Source organism: Mesoplodon mirus (assembly GCF_964341445.2).
Source record: "Mesoplodon mirus genome assembly, chromosome: 15".
NCBI lineage: Eukaryota > Metazoa > Chordata > Mammalia > Artiodactyla > Ziphiidae > Mesoplodon > Mesoplodon mirus.
Window position 1 is genome coordinate 80,214,071 of NC_138991.1, and position 19,346 is coordinate 80,233,416.

A 19,346-nucleotide genomic window follows, 5' to 3' on the forward strand; every position below is an offset into this window, starting at 1 on the left:
GTGGAGATGAAAACGATAACTCAGTGCCAGAGGTTTGGATGAATGTGGGAAAGTGACCAAGAGGTCACACATAATTGAGAAGAGACCACAGGTGCCATGGTTCTGTGAGAACTTTTATAATTTCTCTGTGGGGAATTACTCCTGCTAAAGGTTAATGCAGATGGCCATTGCAACTGAGAGTGATTATGGTTTTATTAGTTTTATACAGCCCTATAATTTTACTATTTAAATACTTCTTAAACATATCAAAAAGTTGGAGAAGACTGTCATGGGAAGAGAATATCTAGGGAAAGCTAAGACACAAATCTAGAAAGGCCCCCGGGGTATATAATGCCAAGCTAAGGTGCTAAAGTTTACTCTGTAGGAGCTGGACAGTCGGCTAAGGCTGCCATTGCTTTGTGTAAGGTGGTGGTGGTAACTATACTTGAAGAATCACCTGGAAGTGGTGTGCTGGATAGATGGGAGAAGGGGAGAAGACTGAGGGGCACAGTTACAAGTCACCTGCTGTTGTCGGGCTGAGAGCTGATCCAACCTCGGATAAGATCAATGGGAAAAGAAGAAAAGAACAGGGTGGTGTAAGATCCTTCAGAGAGATGCTGTCTGTAGGACCCGGTTACCAGCAGGGGAAGCAGCCAGATATTGCAGTGACTGGGGAGCAGCTAAGGCCAGAACCAGAAAGTCAGGAAGGATTCCTTTTGTGGAGGAATATGCATTGCATTTCTGGTTCTGGAGCCTGTCAAGGGGAGGCATCTGGGTCATTACAAATGTTGGTGTTAAACTCAGGGAAAAGGTGGACTGAAAAGCCTCCTCTGGGTAACCCCTAGCCACACATGCCCATCCTGGCTGCCTTCTTTTTCTTTGCAGCCCACAAGGACTCCTGCTTTCTCCCCATCCACCTTCCCTCTCACCTTTTCCATCAATTCCTTGCTGCTCACAGCTTGCTTCTCAGACAGTGTCTCCTCAGTTTCCCACGTATAGTTCCCTCCCCCAGACATTCTATCTTTTCCTAGAAAGCCTCCCTCAGTGCTCTTCATCTATGTCCCCACATCCCTAAATGCCCTTGTCCTGCTGTGTTGCGGTTGCCTCTTATTTCCTCCCCACAGACTTTGGGCTTTAAAGACAGGGACTCATTAAAAGTGTGTCTGTCTATCTGTCTATACATATATATATATATACATATATGTATATGCACATACTCTTTTCTAGTTAAATAATAATTTGTTTAATGAATTAGCTAATTAACAGGTTTTTCTAACTTTAAGCGTTTTACATTTTGAAGCCTTAATTTAAGGAAGGGATGAAACAATGCAAAACAAACCCATAATCCCAAATGTCATAGATGAATTTGCAAATTTGAGAACTTTTGCACATTTTTCATATGACAACGGTTCTGTCTCTCATATGACAGTGACCACGTGGGGCTTGGCCCTGCTTTATTTTGTCCCCTTTCCTAATATACTCCGTAACAAAGCATGTAGAAACCTAATTAGAAAAGCAACATTTATTTTTGGAAGTGGGGACGAACTACTTCTCTCTTACATTTTCTCTGAAAGTCCACTGGGATATAAACCATTAGTATGAACTACTGGAATATGTATTTGCCTTCCAGTAAAACTGGGTCTTTTAAATCTCAAATCTCCCCATTTCAACAACACCTCTCTCTTTCTTCGTCTGCATGAACAATGTCACGGGAGCCTCCCTGATAAGATGATGCCCTCATGGACATATTGGTGGATGATGTTTGTAGCATCAGCTCAGACATTGAGTTTAGCATGTTGGGAATGGCAGACATTTAATGGATGCTCCTAGAAAAAGGAGCCAGGGGAGGTCAAATAGGTAGGAGGAGACACAGAAGAAGGCAGTGTTGAAAAATCTAGGAGAATCTGCAAATCTATAGAGACAAAGTAGATTAGTAGTTGACAGGGGCTGGGGGGAGAGGAGACTGGGAAATGACTGTTAATGGGTACAGATTTTCTTTTTCGAACAGTGAAAATATTCTGAAATTAGTGGTGATGATTGCACAAATTTGTGGACATATTAAAAACCACTGAATTGTACACTTTAAAACAATTTAAAAATCTTCTTTAAAAAGTTCAGGAGGGAAGACGTATTGAAATATGAAAAACTAGTTAAACACATTTAATACCAAAGAAGATGAAGAATTATTGAAAGACTATGGGCCTTCTTGATTAGGAAGTCAGTGGTGAGCTTGAAGAGAGTAGTTTCAACAGAACAGTCACTCCCATCTCTTCTTTCTGCCCCATAAATAAGTAACTTACAAGGTTATTCTTTCACATATGTTTATCTCATTCTTGGCAGAATGTCTGATGACTCTGCAAGTTCTCAATGTGCTTGCTTTATATACGCTAAAGGATGAATTTTAGAAACTCTGATTATGTGTGCTCATGTTCACTGATGTATTATAAATGCATCATTCTTCCTGCCCTTCTAAAACCAAACCTGTACTACACAATCAGGTCATTTCATATTGTCTTCATGTGAAACATCATTTCCAATGGCTCTAAATGGAACAGGCATTACCTTCCTTGAATTCGCACAATAGCTTTTAGTGGTATGGCTGTGTGCCTGGTTGTTCGCTGTGTCTTGTGGCAGCTCACTGATGGAGTGCTGCTGAGCTCGTGACCCTGGCTCAGCCACATGTAGTCTCGGACCCACGTTTACTTGATTTGTAAACTGAGGGTAATAAACATTAATCTGACACCTCATATGAGAAAATTATATGAAAATGTTGTGGAAGGTATTAAGCAACCGTAAATACATTTTAATAGACATCATGTAACTGAAGAGACGGTCCTTTATTGCCTTTTAGCTCTAGATGGGCATAGGACCAGCCCCCCCTTAATGCCTTGTATATTGGATCACAGGCTTCATATACTGTGATGCGCAGTGTAGAGTGTATACATTACTGAGGTCTCCCTTGCTCAGTACTAATTGGTTGAAATGAATACTGTTTAAATGAGAAAAACCCAGTATCACACCATGATTGACTTCTCTATTGCCTTTGCCTTTTTAAAAAATTTGTTTTATTCTGTTCTTCACTTAGGTTTTCCAAACGAGCCTGCTGCAGTCATTGCCCTCAGCACCATTAAGGAATGGCTGGCCAAGAATCAGCACCAGGTAGGAGAAAAACACCATCAGTGAGCATACAAGATGCTGGAATTCGATGATCAGTTTCAAAAAGGCAGATACATTTATTCCATAAATATCAAGTTGACCTAGTCATTGAGCCAAAGCTAGCTGATGCTGCTTCATTTGGGTTACATGGGTGATTGAATATTTTCCTGTAATTAATTGACTGAAGGGATTATGTTGATTGGTTTCAGTGGTGAAGATGGGCAAAATGATCAGATTCATTTAGCCATGATCTCATTTTTATGTCTTTAAATAATATGGATTTGTGTGTAAAGGAGAGAACAGGGTGGATTTCGTTACGATGAAGAATTCAAGGATCATCTGGTGCTATCTTCTTTAAAGAGTTAAGTTATCTTTGTTGACAGGGGATTCTTGGTGTTTGGTAATTTTTTCAGTAATCTAAGATCTCTTTATAACTAATCACTTCTATAAAGTGACTTCTGAGTGTGACTTCTGAGTGTGCTATTGGATAATTGATAGCTAAATCGTCATGATCAGGACAGCAAATAGGTTTCACACAACACACAATGTTGTGCATTTTTCTTCCGATTTTGGTTTCCTCCTCATATACTCACATGGGTGCTGTAAAGAATTTTGTTCCATTTATGATGGCCCATGGATATAGCTTTCTCCTTGGTTTTCACTGGATTATTTGGAAATGTTTGGATATGGAAAGAGACTATGGGAGTTTCCTAATGAGAGATAGCTCTTGGTGCTCTTGTGTGTTTAAAGAAACAGCAGCATCATTTTTGCTAATTACTGTAATTTCAACATTTTTAAAAGAGACACGAACATTGTGAATTTCAAGTAGAAGTAAAGACCGCACGGCTAAACATACTTTGGTGCTTGCTGTTTCTTTTCCTCTGACTTTGAAAGGTATACATATGACAACTTCAATTTAGAGAATAACTTTAGTAACCTCTAAGATGCAGAAAAAAATAACTAAAATAGCCAGTTTACAAAACATTTCCTTGACACGTATTATTTTATTTTCACAACAATCTTACAGAACCTCTAGGATAGGTATTGCTATCATTATCCTCATCTAGAATCAAAAGGTTAAATGACAAGCTCAAGGCTTTGGAGTCTCAGAGCCAAGAGTCTGACCTGCCTCTCCTTGGAATGCCCCTGAGGCCAGGGAGAGATGTTCAGTCCCTTTGAAAACGGGTAATCTTCAATATGTCTCTCGGTCATACTAAAGGCTCCTGGACCATCTGCTTGGCAAAAATGTAGTGTTTCAAAGTTAAAAACTAACAAGTGAGCTGGTATATTGGTATAAATTTATCATTTCCACTAAAATAATAATCCGAGGATATTTCCCACTGTTGGAAGTTCCCATGTGCCATCTTGGCATGTGATGGGAGTAAACATAACTATACAAAACATCAAGGAGTTGATGACGAAGAGCAAATGTGTTGGTCACATTTATAGCTCATTGACAAATTTGACTGATAGACTGTCTCTAAACTATTCAGAAAGTTATTTTTCCTAGATGTTTGTTAGCTTAGTGTTTCCTACTTAATGTTTTTTTACTCTGATCTCCTTACTAGCCTATTCTGTCTTTGAGTCCTTTCTTTTGCTTTCATATTCTTTTCTTGCTCATGTCTTCGTTTCATTGTAGAAAATCTAGATAATTTGGATTGAGAAACACAACTTAGTTATTGCCATTGCAACTAAGAATGAAGAACGTGTGAGTTCAGAAAATCAGGAGAAAAGAATATCAGAGTTGGCTATTAAAAAAAAAAATTGACAGCATGTGGCATGATAACGTTTCCTAAAGCTCCCAGTTTTCTCAAGCAGAAACTTTACTAAAGAAACAAGTGAGCAAAACAAGGGGTCATTACGGAAACGAGCAGCGGAAATGGGGCACTGACTCCTACTTCCAGGTGGATGCTCTGCGTTATCATCTGCAGTTCCATGCATTCCTCATTTGTCATGCCGTCTAAAAACACCGTTCCTTGTGAAATAGTGATTTCTTCACTCCACAGTCCTGAGGCACCCCTTTCCTATCAGGAAGTTAGCCTAAGCGGTGTTTCTACAGTGCCCGTTCTGTTGATCCACCCTAGGGACTCACATGCCACCTGGCTATCGGTCTATGGAGCAATGTATGTATTTATACGTTTTTCCATAAATAGCAGAAGAATAGGATGTCTTTCATTTTTAAAAGCCACAAATAGCTTGATACTGGGAGTTGTTTGCCCATTATGGAGGTCACGTTCAGTGATTTCAAATACCCCAAGGGGGCAAACATCCTACAGCTCAGAGCACTTGCAGTTAAGGCTTCCAGGAAGTCACCTTAGGAGGCAAGGCATCTGAGATGAAGATTCCAAGCCGGAAGATCAGTGGGTTTCCCGGGCACTTTGAAACCTGGAAACCCTAAGATATTGTACTAATCAGGCCTCAGTTATAGTGTGACACAAACCTGGAACCCCCACCCCTCTGCCAGTGATAAAGCAGCTGACAGCTGGGCAGAACATGGCATTCTGGGAGCTCTAATTAAAGCTGTGGCCATGGGCAGCCGTGGTTCAGAGGAGAGGTTATGGGTCACCTGAGACCAGGCCCCAGCTGCATCTCTGCAGATCTTTGAGGATGTCATTTTCCAGAAACCTTCCCATTCATTTACTTCATGGGAATTCCCTAATCTCCCCTCTCCTGCCCACAGACCCCTCCTCCCCAAGCCGACCCCCTGTTCTGGGGTGGGAACACTTAAATGGAGGAGCCTCTGGTTGATCTTTGAAGGCCCTCTGTAGGCACCTGGCTTGACTTGGGGATCACTGGCAGGGAGGACCCCCAGCTCTGCTTTTTCAAAACCAAAATCAGTTTTCTTCCGTGTAGGAGGAAGGTGGAAGTTTTTTCTCATTGCATGCAGATTTTGGACCTTTGCCTAGCATAGAATACTTTTTAACTGTGCTTTTAGCATGAACAGATTGTTGTTAAAAATGTGAAATATCATCTACTTGTCATTTAAATTGTTTACTCTGTGCGTTCCAAGGGAAACACGACCCTTGTGGTATTGCTGTTTGTCACTTTGGGTAGTGTGCCTACAGATGTGGCAGGCCATCCTGAGATGCTGTGTGTATGTGGCAGTGTGGCACCGCGACAGACACCCAGCTCTGTACCTTGTGAGCCCAGGTCCCAGACTTTATTACCGAGTGTGGTCTAGGCCCCAAGGTCAACTGACAGCAGCCAGAGAGCAGAACTATTTTTGGGCTCATCGTTGATGTTCTTTAGAAGTTAAGAAACTGGTTTCTGGCTTCACTGTCATCCTCCCCTGCCTTCCAACATTCAGACACACAATCCGCAAAGTATCGAAAAGGGTGAACACATTCCTCTCCCTCAGAACCCAGAACTGGGAATCCACTGAAGACAGGCACAGTCAGGCTCCTAAAAGTTTCATCCGCTGTTCTCGTGCTAACTTGACAAGATCAGGGTCACAGCCACTTGCTTCCTCACCACAGATCACAGAGGAACCGTTGCACTTTAGCTTCTGGTGCCAAGACTATTTTATTCCCCTTCTTGGCAGAGGTTTTTGAACGTATGCAGTGTTAAAAATTGTGTCACTTTTATTTCAGAATCATATTATGGATCACCAAAAACCCCCCCAAAAAACAGTGTGAGGCCTGCCTTATGTCACTGACACAGAACACCTTAGGATCTGTGTGGTTCTTAACCGGGGGGCTTAAATGAAACATGAAATGATGCTTACATTTCTGATGGGAAAATTATATACTTCACACCAAGTTTCAATTCCTGTGGACGATTGTTTACAGAAATGCAAAACAAGCACCATCCTTCAGTTCTGCAGAAGACAGTGGTGTGGTTAACATTCAGAAATCTGGAAGAAGAAGATGAGGTGCCCCGTGTTCTCCTTGAGGGGGTGTCTTCTTATGTCTGGAAGCATTGTTTGAATATCTGTGCTGGCCTTAGTTTCTGGAACAATTTAAGTTTAAGATATGTGTGTATAGAAAAACAAATTCCATCTTAAAATCTTCACATTCTGTGCAGGAATGTGGTTATGGTACTAATACCCATCATCCTAATATGCTGCTGTAAAAATGTATCCTTTGACTAAGCCCAAGGCTGGTCTTCAGGTGGAACCCATGATGCTTATTGCCTGTGACATAATGGAAGAAAAGTATTCCCAGACTTTGCACGTGTGCCGTGTTCCTTTTGCTCTTCAAGAAACCTCATGGCTTGCAAACAGTTTTTTTCTCTCCTTCCACCTTCTTTCTTCTCTCCCTCCCCTCTTTCACACACACACACGCATTCACTCACCGACTCACTCACTCATACACATAATACTTTTCCGTTCTCAGGCTGTCTTTGTTGAGGTTTGTGACAGTTACATTGGTGGTCAGATGTGAGTTTTGGCTCTTCATCTTGTGATTCTAAATACCCATTGTCAGAATAAAAGCCAACAAAAGCTACCCAAGGTAGCTTCTGCCTTGCTTGGTGGGAGACAGTGTTCAAGCGCCAGGTGTCACCATAGACTGCCCACCTGAGAGCTTGCCACTGGGCAAATCCACTTGCCTCTCCGTCCCCACGCTGCTTTAGCATCTATTCCCAACAGGCACGCCTGAGTTTTGCAGCCAGAAATTAGAGCCTCTTGCTGTTGTTTCTGGGTTTCATAATCCTGTTCCCATCAGTAAGAATCACAAGAGATGGAATCATATAAATTGTGCCGCTATAGTTAGTGAGCCCCCTGCCAGTTAGCCAGTGTGCCTAGGGTAGGGAGGGCTTTACTCAGACACTTCCAGGCATTGAGGTAAGGATGCCCAAGCACCCTTTTCCGTAATCTAACTCTACATGGACAAGTCTTTTAAAGTCTAATGATCCTTTTTCTCTTAGCAGGGGATGTCTCTATAATCAAGGCCCCAGGGTGCTCTAGTAACATCAACCTACAGTCCCAGGTAGTTTAGGGGTTGATTTCTGTGCTGACATATAAATAGCACATGTCCTCCTCTGCCAGCCATCCTTAACCCAGCGCAGTGTCCATTATGCCCGCATTACTTTTAGATAAATAGAATGGAGTGTAGAGGGAACCTGAAAATATACTCTGTCTTGGGTAGTGGGGATTATATTAAAATAGGATTATATTTAAATAGGGTAACTCATACACATAGATACCGCCACTGAGTCTGGGGTTTCTAGGAAGAGTTCTAGGAGATGTAAAGTAGGGATGTGAAGTAGCTAAAGAAGGGAAACCAGTGTTTTCCAGCTCTGATGTGTCCCATGACTTGTGTTTGGGACACATACTATTCATATTTCTATAACATCTTCCCAAAACTTTCTTCAAGGTAGGTGTGTTTATCTTTAATTTTATAGATGTGGCAGTTAAGGTTCAAGGGAAAGGCAATTCCAAGGTCAACTAGTTGGGTACCTTGGTGTTCTATTATAACCCTGCTTCTGTGCCCAGTGGCAGTTATTTCAAAATAACCAAACTCAGTCACTCAAAGTATTCTACATCTGTGAGCATGGGACCCAAAATCAGCTGATGAGAGTCTTCTCCAGGGACTTTTTTTGCAAACTGGAGTTGGGAAGGGAAAATTAGAGCCCACTTTGGTGGTGGAGCAGGGCCATAGGAGCTGCCAGTGGTCATGTTCCCTGCCATCATTTTTTGGGGGGCGGGGATATCTACTTTAGGAGGATATTTTGCTGAAGGTGTCACTGATTATTGGGGAGCTTGCAGAGTCAACAAGCCCATTTTGCTGGCTTGAGTGAAGAATCACAACTGAGGCAAAGTGTTGGTTCTTTTAGCAAAACAGAATAACCTCCTATTCGTAGTATTAATATCTCAAGCTAATAATTCTGAACTAGAGAAAAGGAAAGGTTGAGAGTAATTTGGAAGTTTTTTTCCCCCAAACTGCATGTTTTAAGTAGTTTATTCTACCCCTTTCACAGAACTTCTCTTATGTGGAACTATTGCTTTCAATGGAATTGCTCCAGGTCTTTCAAACATGTTGGGTTGGGAAAAAAATATTTAGGGTCACTGTTCTCAATAGCAAAGTGAGTAAGAGCTCTTTTAAAAATGCAGGCTTTCACTACTTACTTTCATGCAGGGGGCAAATCATAAGCTTGTTTATTTTCTGATGGCTGTGTCTTCCTCTGTATTGTAACCTTGTGGTAAAGAAACATGTGAGTTTTAATGGAAGCCAGTACTGGGTAGAAACCAAGAATAAGTAGCATGAGACAGGTGAAGTAGAGATTCTCTACAATTAATATTTAAGTGAACAGTCCTTAAAAATGGAGGAAGAGGTTTGCTCAGATGACATGAGCAGAATGTTTCTAGAATTGGGATTTGTGTTTTTGAAAGAAGATGGGTCTCTTTGCAAAATATGAGTTGGAGGTCCAGAGACTATAGGACAACTTCCAAGCCTGCAGGATTGTATCAAGGAGGCCACCATGTAATTGTAGCTCCTCACCTCTTTCACGGAGCCAAAATGAGACTTATGGCTACTGGAAGTTGGGTGGGAGGAGGTAGGGTCCAGTTCACTACTGGCTATTAGTATCCCAAAGAGGGAGGTTGGTATAAAAATTAGAACATTGAATTAAAAGTCAGAAAATTTGGGTTCTAGTCAGATTAATCTACTCTCTTGATAACGGTGGACAGTTAAGTCCACCTCTTGGTACTCCTCATCTGTAAAATGGAGAATGTGGGCCATGTTTCTTCCAGCTCCAGAACCATCACCACTGGTGGTGTCTTCTGGAGCAGTCCCACTGATTTAGCCGCAGTCATGTCTTTGCCCAGGTCATCATGGCACAGTCAGACCAACAGAAAGCTTTGTCCTCTCTGATTCTCCAGGCGATGCCCCAAAGATCAAGCATCATTTACATTTGCTGTCAGATGCCTTTAAGATGATCCTTAACTTCCAGATGGGTGTATCTTTAGAGTCGGTATCAACAACCTTGACCCACTTAGTGTAGGAGAAGAGGCTTCCATGTTGCTTTTCTGTAAATGATCTGGATTATATGGTGGTTTCAAAGTAGACAACATTTAAAACTCCTTATGAAATTAAATCTGATTATCCAAATGTTGTGACATTTTTATAAATAGAAAATACACTTCTGAGCATGTGGTTGGATCTACATCTGACACAGGGATAAAAATGACACTGAGAGGTCCTGCTGAAGGACATTCTACAGCCATTTTTGTAAGCTGAAAGCATGTGCCTTCCTTCCTTGCTGGGCAGGGGGGAAAAGCAACCCTTTGCCTTGCTCTCCACTTGAATTGAATAGGACTCATGTGCTGCCCTGATTGAATGGAAAATCAGCAATCCTGCCACTGTCATCTAGCTCAACTCAGGAAAGAACAAGAAAGATACTTTCTCATTCTGGTGGGGTTAAATGATTTGCCTGTGAGAGGCAATCTTAGCCAGATCTCTGCTTTAGGTGGAAGCTGTGGCCAGATGTGTAGCCATCTCATTGCTTCTCCTAACACATTTGGACATAGGGGTGGCCTCTGTGGAAACCGTACCTCCTTTGATGGTGACACTGCTATTCAATACGGTAAGAAACGTCAATAGGTCTGGCAAAGACATCATTTCTCCAATCTCTTCGCTCCTCATCAAAAAAAACATACTAGAAAAAACTTAATGAGAGTGGACCTTTGGACATACAATTCAGTTTAATCATGGACAAAAGCTAAATTGGAGGAGGTAGATTGTGAGCCTAGCGATAGACTTGCTAACATGTCCCCTCTCAATCAGATCAAGTTCTCCTTATTTCTATTCGTGGACTCCTTAGAAGTCCCATCACATGGAAACTTGAGGGTAGAGAAGAAAACTGTAGTGTCTTTAGTCTACACCAGGGAGCCTCCACCTTTTAGCGAGGAGACTGTTAATTTGCGTGAAGCAGGGAATAGAAGAATATTGGAGGATTTACGATTTCCTGAACTTGTGGCGAATCCAAGTTGCTAAAGGCTGGTCAGAATGAAGTGCTCACATCTGTAATCCTGAGTTTGAAGACCTTAGGCAAGGAAGGTTGATCCTGACCTACTGATCTTAGACTTGGTTCTGCAGCAAGGGTTGCAACCACCTGGCATGTAACCTGCTGGGCACCAGGGCAAGTGATGTCCTATGGTGAGGAGGTGCTGCCTATGTGCACTCTCTTAAAAAAAAAAAAAAAAAAAAAAGACAAGAAGAGAGATTTTAAATGATGTGAGTTTATTTTCATTTTTACAGTAAACCTTGGCATGAGATAAGAAATATGAATTCATTGTTCTTCCAATTGGTCCAGATTCTCCAATATTTCTTAGCTTCTTTCTGCATCAGTGTAATGAGAGTACATGAAGACTTTTTGTTGCTGTTGCTTCTCTGACATTGCTCCTAAATATTAGCCAGAAACTTCATCTTTTGCTCAATGGGGACTTTAAAAGCTCCAGCAATCTCTCCTAAATCTGGAGGAAAAACGGGCTGTGTTGAACATATTGAGAGATGTGTCAGTTTCTAACATAGGGCCTTCCTAAAGAAGTTTAAAGAATAATTTTGCCTGTGTGAATTTTTCACTTTATGTGCTGACTTTACAGCCTGATCAAGGCATAAGAATAACTCAACTGCATTTATTTTTCAACATAATTGTTGGCTGTTTCTAGCCAGTAGATCTTCCCTTAGTCTGGGCTGTTTTTCCTGCCTGGTTATACACAGAAGAGATTGCCTAATGACCCAGGCATTGCTGAGCTTGTTGGTAAGACACTGACCTGGGAATAAGGAGATTGCAGGAGATGCTATAACCACCCTAGGACTGTTCTTCATCTGTAAAATAAGGTAAAAATTACCTAAGAAAATGATTAAATCAGGTACCAGCACCATAGTCTAAATCTACTGCATTGCCCTATCTGGTAGGATAGCAGCCTATATTTTAAAACATTTCTCCAGCTAGTGGTTGAGAATGATTAGACCAGTTACTCTCAAAGATCTTTTCCAGCTAGAAATACTAAGGTGCAAGCTCATATTTATTCTCCTCAATGTGGGAAAGGGTCTGCTGAGAACTGAGAGTAAGTCTCCCTCTAAACCAGCATGCAACCGACCTTCTAACAAGGGATTAGGAGCCTTGGTGGGGCTGTATTGTCTAGAAGGTACCAGAGTGGCCACCATAGCCTTTTCACTGATGAGCACTTGTTTTTTCCATCCTATAATCCCCTTTGACATGGGTTGACAAACAATATTGATCATGTCTACATATAACATGTAACTGCCACTCACATTAAATATTCATGGGATTTGCTAGCCAGCTTTCTGTGGCACCCTACACGTAGTAGGGGCCTTTTTCTCTCTTTTAGAAAGCATTTTAATATATTTCCAAAATCTTGTTTATAATAATCATGGTCTCTGGATATGTGCTCGTATGCCTCCATGCATGAGATATATTTAATAAGGTAGTTAAAGTCATCAATGTATAGAACCGAATCATTATTTGAGTAACTATTATATTCAGATGGCAGGTCTGTCTCTTGGATCTTGTATAATTATATTGGTTCCTGAAAAACCTTTTGAGAATAAAGCACTCAGTCACATGAAGCAAATTAGTTCTCCTTGGGCATGAGGCCACCATTTAGCAGGGTTACAAGAGAAAATTTTCTGATTGGTACAGTGTTGTCCCTCACGGGAGCCTGTTTACACCACCCACCTGTGGATTGGCCCCTGGACATGCAGATATGTGTCACCCACAGTGTTTCCAGAATCTCCTGCCACTGACAAAATTAACTCTCTTTAAGGAATTACAAAATAAACCATTGTACTAAAATTCATTGCTGAAAATACTAACCATCTTAATATCTTCTGCCCAGAATTCTGCTCTGAAAACAATTAGAGCATGATGGGCTGTGTGTTTGACAGGCCAAATTGAGCTACAAATGACCTGGGTGTGCTTCAGTTAAGCACAGGGCAACTTAGGAATGTATTAAGTTGAGTAATCATCTCATATGTTTTTCCCCGGGTTCAGTAACATCTACAAAGTTCATTTTTCTAAGAAGTTTTTCTCTTTACAAATTTAAACTCCAGGGAAATAGGATCCATATGTTCCTGATTCATTTGCACCAACTCATCAAAATATTCTTTTCCTTATAAGTTATTGGATGTCTGCAGAGGATTTCGACTGTTTTTTATAAGTTCTTTTAAGCCTTTCTGTCTAGAGGCAGGAAATGGCCATTTGCCAGCATCGAGTGAACCCCCCAAACAGTCATGTTCTGTGCAGGAGGCAAAGGAAGAAGAAAATTCATCCCTTGCTTCTAAGTACGGTTGAATAATGATTTTCCTTAGAGGGTGGGGATAAATGGATACTGTGGAATGCATTAGTAGATTTACTAAATGCGTAATTAAAAAAAATTCCATGAGGTGGTTACAGCAGGAATGGGATTTACATTGTCCCCTTTACCAGTTACCTGTGAAACTCTTTGGTTTACCCAGTAACACGGAGCCTTGACCTAAGTGAAGCGTGAAATGTCTTCAGTGTGCACTCAGAAGTTATTTGCATATGTGTGTGTGTGTGTGTGTGTAACAGAGGTTGATTGATTTAGTCTAACAGTATTTCATACTGCATTTTGTACTTCTCTATGTTGAGTTCAACAGATCTACTTTTGAGGCTCAGAAGTAACATGCCATCCTACTCCATTACGAATAAGTGAACTCTTTGGTCTACCAATGATAGCTAAGGATAAGTGGATTTCAAAAACAAATCAACTTGAGCTTGATTCTTCACTAACTATATATATTTTTCATATATATATTTAATGTCACACATGTTGAGTAATTGAGTGCTTCCTTTGTGTAAGCACCGTACTTGGACAATCTCATTTAATTAACGCAGCAAACCTATGGGGTCGTCATTGTAATCCTTCTATTTTACGGGTGAGAAAACTGAGATTTGGAAATACTAAGTAAAATTTCAAAGACCACACAGCAAATGAACGGCAGAGTTGGAATTCTAACTCAGGATTCCAAGTTCATAACCACGATCATCGAAAGCGTCATTTTGTTTCTTGATGATGATAGTAGATTACTATTTCAGAGATCTCTTTTGAATGCTTACAAATCTACAGTCTAATTTGGATTTCTTCTGCCGTGGCACCTACCACACTGTTGCTTATATGATTTATGTAGAATTGCTTGTTAATATTTTTCTGAAACAAAGAGAGCAGGTCGTCAGTTTGGCCATCTTTTATTTGTTTGTTTTTTTGATATTGAGCTGCATGCAAGCTCAGGAAATTTTTAAATCTCCCTGAGGGTAGATAGGCCTTGACAGTGGCTCCAATTTCTTAGAGATTCCCCCTGTCTTTATTTAGAGCACATGCTTCTTGAGATGACAGATTCCTTTACTTACTCCTGTCATGTCTGCTCAGATACTGCACCTTTGGGAAGTTTTTCCCTCACTCCCCCATGAAACCTTAGGAAAACTTATGAGTATCACAACTTTGACTGTAACTGGATTTACCTGTTCGCTTTCCCACTGACTTGAGGACAGGGACTCAAGGTGTAATTTCACAGATGAGCCGTGTGTGTGTGTGTGTGTTGAATCGAGGGAGCCTGGCAAATAGAAAGCCTTGATAAACACACATTGACTGAATGACTATTTTACATTGTCTCTTACGATGACAGAGCTGAGTGTGCGTGAACCTGGCACATCTGTCTCATACAGACCTTTTTTCCATGTCAGATGGTGAGCATGCTCAGTAGGTTTTTATCTCTCTTTCAGGTATATTCCAAATTAAGAGTCTAGTCTTGATCCCTATGACTACCCCCAGGTAAGCTGGAAACCAGCTCTCCTGTGCACAGCCCCAGCCAGGTCCCAGATGTGGCCCATCCAAGGATGGCTGGCAGTGCATTGGGATTAGACAGCTTTGGGCTATTGTCTAAAAATGGGAAGTTATTCAAGGAACAAGCTGGAGAAATTCAGTATACCTGGAAGCTCATCCTCTTTCCTGAGCCCTTGACCTGTTGAGCTGTAGCTGGTGAGCACAGCAGTTAACTCCTTTGTCTACCTGGCCTTCTGTTGCCCTGCAGAGGCTCCTATGATTTTAAGCACCAGGGCACCTTGGTCTTTAGGCAACCACATTATCTTTTTTTCAATCAATCTACTTTTAAATTATTTTTTAAAAATCTACCTGATGTCAGTATTTCCATTCCTAGTTTTGAAGTCTGATATTATTTTTAAAACATTGGTGTATTTCCATATAACCCCTTTCAGAAAGGAAAATATGTTCTTCAGAAAAGCATTGGCAGTATAGATTCATGTGTAATTCTTTCAAAAGCAGCCTAGTCTTCATTAATTTATTTAGCAAATACTCAATAGCTGGTATGTTCCATGCTGGGTGCACTATTTGTACAAAGATGGCTGATACATAGCTGTTGTCCTTACCATCTGATGGAAGAGACCACACAGACAGTTGTCACATGATAATGAGGTGAGTGCCAGGGGCAGATGGTGCCCAGAGCATTGCAGGGCGCTGGGCAGAGAAGAGTCAAGGAAGATTCTGGGGCTTCCTGACTTAAATGGACGAGAGGTTGGAGCCTGCACGTTCCTCCCAGGGCTTCCATTCCCCTGGGAGTAAAATCCAAATGCCTCCCTTGCCACATGCCCTTGGTCCACAGACTCTTAAGAGGTCTCAGGGAGTTCGTGAACTTCGGGAAAAAAATACAATGATTTTTATTAACTTCTAACTGTAACTTAGCACTTCCTTCCTTCTTGACCGTAACCACAAACCACAGTGGATTCAGCATGTCCTATGACTTTGTCATCAATAGAAATCAGATTTCCTATCACATTACAGTTGTGGAGATCTCAAACCACTATTTACGCTCCTTGTGACTTCAAATCATCACTACATCTTGCTTAAATGTGTTAATGGAGAAACACACATTTGGCCATAGCACACACTATTTCTAGGGTGTTGTTACCTCCATAAAATGGTTTCCTTTGTAATCTTTTATATTCTTATTTATTTAAAATCTGTATTCTAAGAAGGATCTATAGGCTCCAGTCAACTGCCAAATGGCTCCATGACACCAAGGAAAAGTCTCTGTGGTCCTACCTGTACTCTTTTTCCCTTGCTGGCTGCCCCTCAGCCTCACTGGCTTTCTCTTTGAAGGCACCCAACAGGCTCATGCCTTAGGCCACTACCACGCAGGTGCAGAGCTGACAAACAGCCTGAATGGACGAGAGTTTATTGGAAACAAACTGACAGAGATGTAGGCAGTGTCCGTTGGCCTCCCCACCCTCCTGGGACTCATAAGCAGGGATAAGCGTGACTTTTTTTGAAGAGCCAAAAATACAATTTGTAGAATTCATTGACAGACTATGTGCTAAAAGTGCTAAAGGCGCAGGTTGCTTAGCTATATCTTGTTGCCTAACCCTGCTGCCTGGTTCACCCAGTAAAGAGGAGCAGTCATTATTTGCATAATGTGCCAGGGACAAACTACCGAAAGTCTGGAAATTAATACAGCCAGCGATATTCTTTTCAAAGGCACCTACAATCAAACGAGACTCCTGGGAGAACTTGTATCACACCATTTTGGGGGCCCAAAGAGCATGCTTTATGAGGGGGAAAAAAGATAATGGGTTCATTACTGCCAGAATGCAGTGTCTTGACACACAGTTCGCAATGTCTGAATCTGACATTTAATAGCTGAGATGATAGTGACTAAATACTTCTCGAGGTCAAATTCATGCAGAGTTCCTGAAAAGGGGAGGAACAGCTGAGATCTGTAATGACAAAGCTAATGAGAAGATTGATGCCTAGGTGGTGGCAACAGGACGAGTGTCCAAAATAGCTTGTGAATGATTTATCCCCATGACGGCGGAGCCAACTGACGACAGCAGAGTGCTAATTAATACCAACCGCTGGGAAAATACCATCAATTGCTTTGGCTCTGGGTTGGCAATTGCAAACTCTTAAGCAGAGGCCAAATTATTTTCCAATAATTCTTCTTTCTAGACCTAAATGTTATGTGCTCCCATCCTTTTGCTCTTTCCTCAATCTCCAGCCGGTTTGATTTGAAACCCAAAAGGAGAGAAGGAAAGTTGACCAGAAGAGAGGGAAGGGAAGAAAGACACCCCCGCCCCATGTTCTAGTCACTTTACACGGGAAAGGCTCACTTCTGTTCCTTCCCAGTTTGTGCCTGATTATGATAATATAATAACTACCATTTATTAAGAACCTGACACAGACTTGACATTTTAAGTGCTTTATATAGAATGACTTCGTGTTTTTTATTTACTATGTGCCAGACATTGTCCTAAGTATGAAAGTTCACTACCACCCTTTCCAGGTGTGGGGACTATTCCCCTGTTTTTTATAAATAAGGAAACTGAGGCAGATAGAAAGTTAGTCTCACTTGAAATATGCTGTCTTGTTTGAGTATGAGAATTTCCTTAAACCAATTTCATGTGAAAGCAGTTTATGAGGTATAGTTTGCTAAGAAATACAGTTAACACAATTTAAGGGAAAATGTTAAGAAAATAAACATTGTATTGAAATTAACCCTTAGCTCTAGTTATGAAAGAGAAAGGAATGGAGTCTCACTCCTCAAATGAGTGAAGTGCCAGGTGACTTGGTTTGAAAACAAGTTAAAATGGGCTGGGAGGATTAAGTATCCCATACTCAGAGAAGCTTGATCATCTTCTGTCCTTTTTCTGGCTGGTACTAGGTTGGAGAGGGATGTCCTTGGAGGCAGAGATTAAAGACTGTGTGGACTCAGAGTAGAAACGAGTTCAGTCTCCACGGTTGTTCCGTTATCGGAAACAACTATAGCTGATTGCCAATCAATTCCAGCAAATGAACTAAGACCAGAAAAAACCTACCGTAGTATTAATAGAATGATTAGTACTCTACGAGGTGAATATTTCTTTAAATATCTTGTTGGCTAGGGATGACCTATTTGTCAGTTACCATAGATTACATTTTGTGGTATAAAGAACTTTTATGAGTAAACCCCAAATGGGGTAAGGAGTAAATAAAGTTCTATATTTTGTGAAATGTTTAGTTTGGGGGACATATCCGTAGGATGTAGGCATGGCTTGGAGACCTTTTGCAACATATTGGAATGACCCTTTCTGGAGTGTACCAAAGGGCCAATGAGCCACAGTTAATATAACAATAACTGCATGAACAGGGGACTCATCCCCTTTTGTCTTGTTTGGTACCCAGACTGGTAATAGTGACAACACCTAGCATGACACTGCACGCCAGGGCAATAAACATGAGTATCTTCCCTGTTGTTAAGATTTAAGGTGACCCTGGAGTGTCAAGATTCCCCTCCAATAACAAAGACCTGCAGCTTCCATGATAGTTGAGACTGTGCAAAGATCAGCAGATTCAAAAGAACTGAAAAGTCCCATTGGGCCCAGGGCATCCACGTCTCTCTATGGCATCACTGGAGCTCATGCAAACACCTCCTGCCCTGTATACCTTAAAAAGACTAAACACATGTGCTTGGAAAAGCAAGTTAGGGTTTATAGATAGTCTCAGAGCTCCTTCTTTTTAGTTTCTCAAGCAGAATACACTGGCCTGGGTCTTAACAACATCCTCATGCCGGTCTTCCCGCTAGTTCTTGGGGATGGGTTTGAAAGACTTGCCACGGGCCAAACATGGATCTCACCAGAGTTCATCATGTGGAACCCCAGCTTCAGCCAGCCTTTTTTTTTCTGTTCCTCATCAGATACATTTAATAGCACGTAGATAGATGTTTAAACCACAGGGAAGGGACAGCAAGAACAAATATATAATTAGACATGTTTTCTGTCTGTGGGTTTTCTCTTGGGTGACTCACCCTAATCGTGTCAGCAGCTTCCCCAGCAGAGAACTGGGCTGACATCCACAGACTTGAAGCTCAAGGTGAGAAATTGTGCCTCTACACAAACAATGGTAACTACAGTTAAGAGCAGGTGGTTTTCTTTTCAGTCTGCTTTCCTGCTTCTCAGTGAGCATGGCAGGTATTTCCATTAATAATAAAAACATTCTGGAGATGGAGAATTAGGAACTGGTTGACTGTAGTTAATTGGCATTTTATTGTATTCCCATAAGTTCTGCCTGGGAGTGCTGTGAGTAGATTTAAAGCTGCTGGGAAGAAATAAACTGTATAGCCCTTTACAATGAAGTTGTTTTTAAGCTTGAAACTTTTGTGTTTCAGTGACTTTGGAGCTGGGTAAGTATTAACTTGACGACTTTTTATTTTGGAGAATGTTAAAGTAATGGGCATGGT

At 41.3% G+C, this 19,346-nt stretch overlaps 1 protein-coding gene across 3 annotated transcripts in view; it reads left to right on the forward strand.

The window, feature by feature from the left end:
- The window catches only part of MACROD2 (mono-ADP ribosylhydrolase 2), a 1,980,208-nt gene that overhangs the window by 1,436,956 nt on the left and 523,906 nt on the right, over positions 1 to 19,346 (forward strand). For all 3 annotated transcript variants that reach the window (XM_082645906.1, XM_082645907.1, XM_082645908.1), the window contains exon 8: positions 3,065 to 3,138. In XM_082645906.1, coding sequence (XP_082502032.1) covers positions 3,065 to 3,138 — 74 coding nt within the window. The remainder of the gene's footprint in view (positions 1 to 3,064; positions 3,139 to 19,346) is intronic.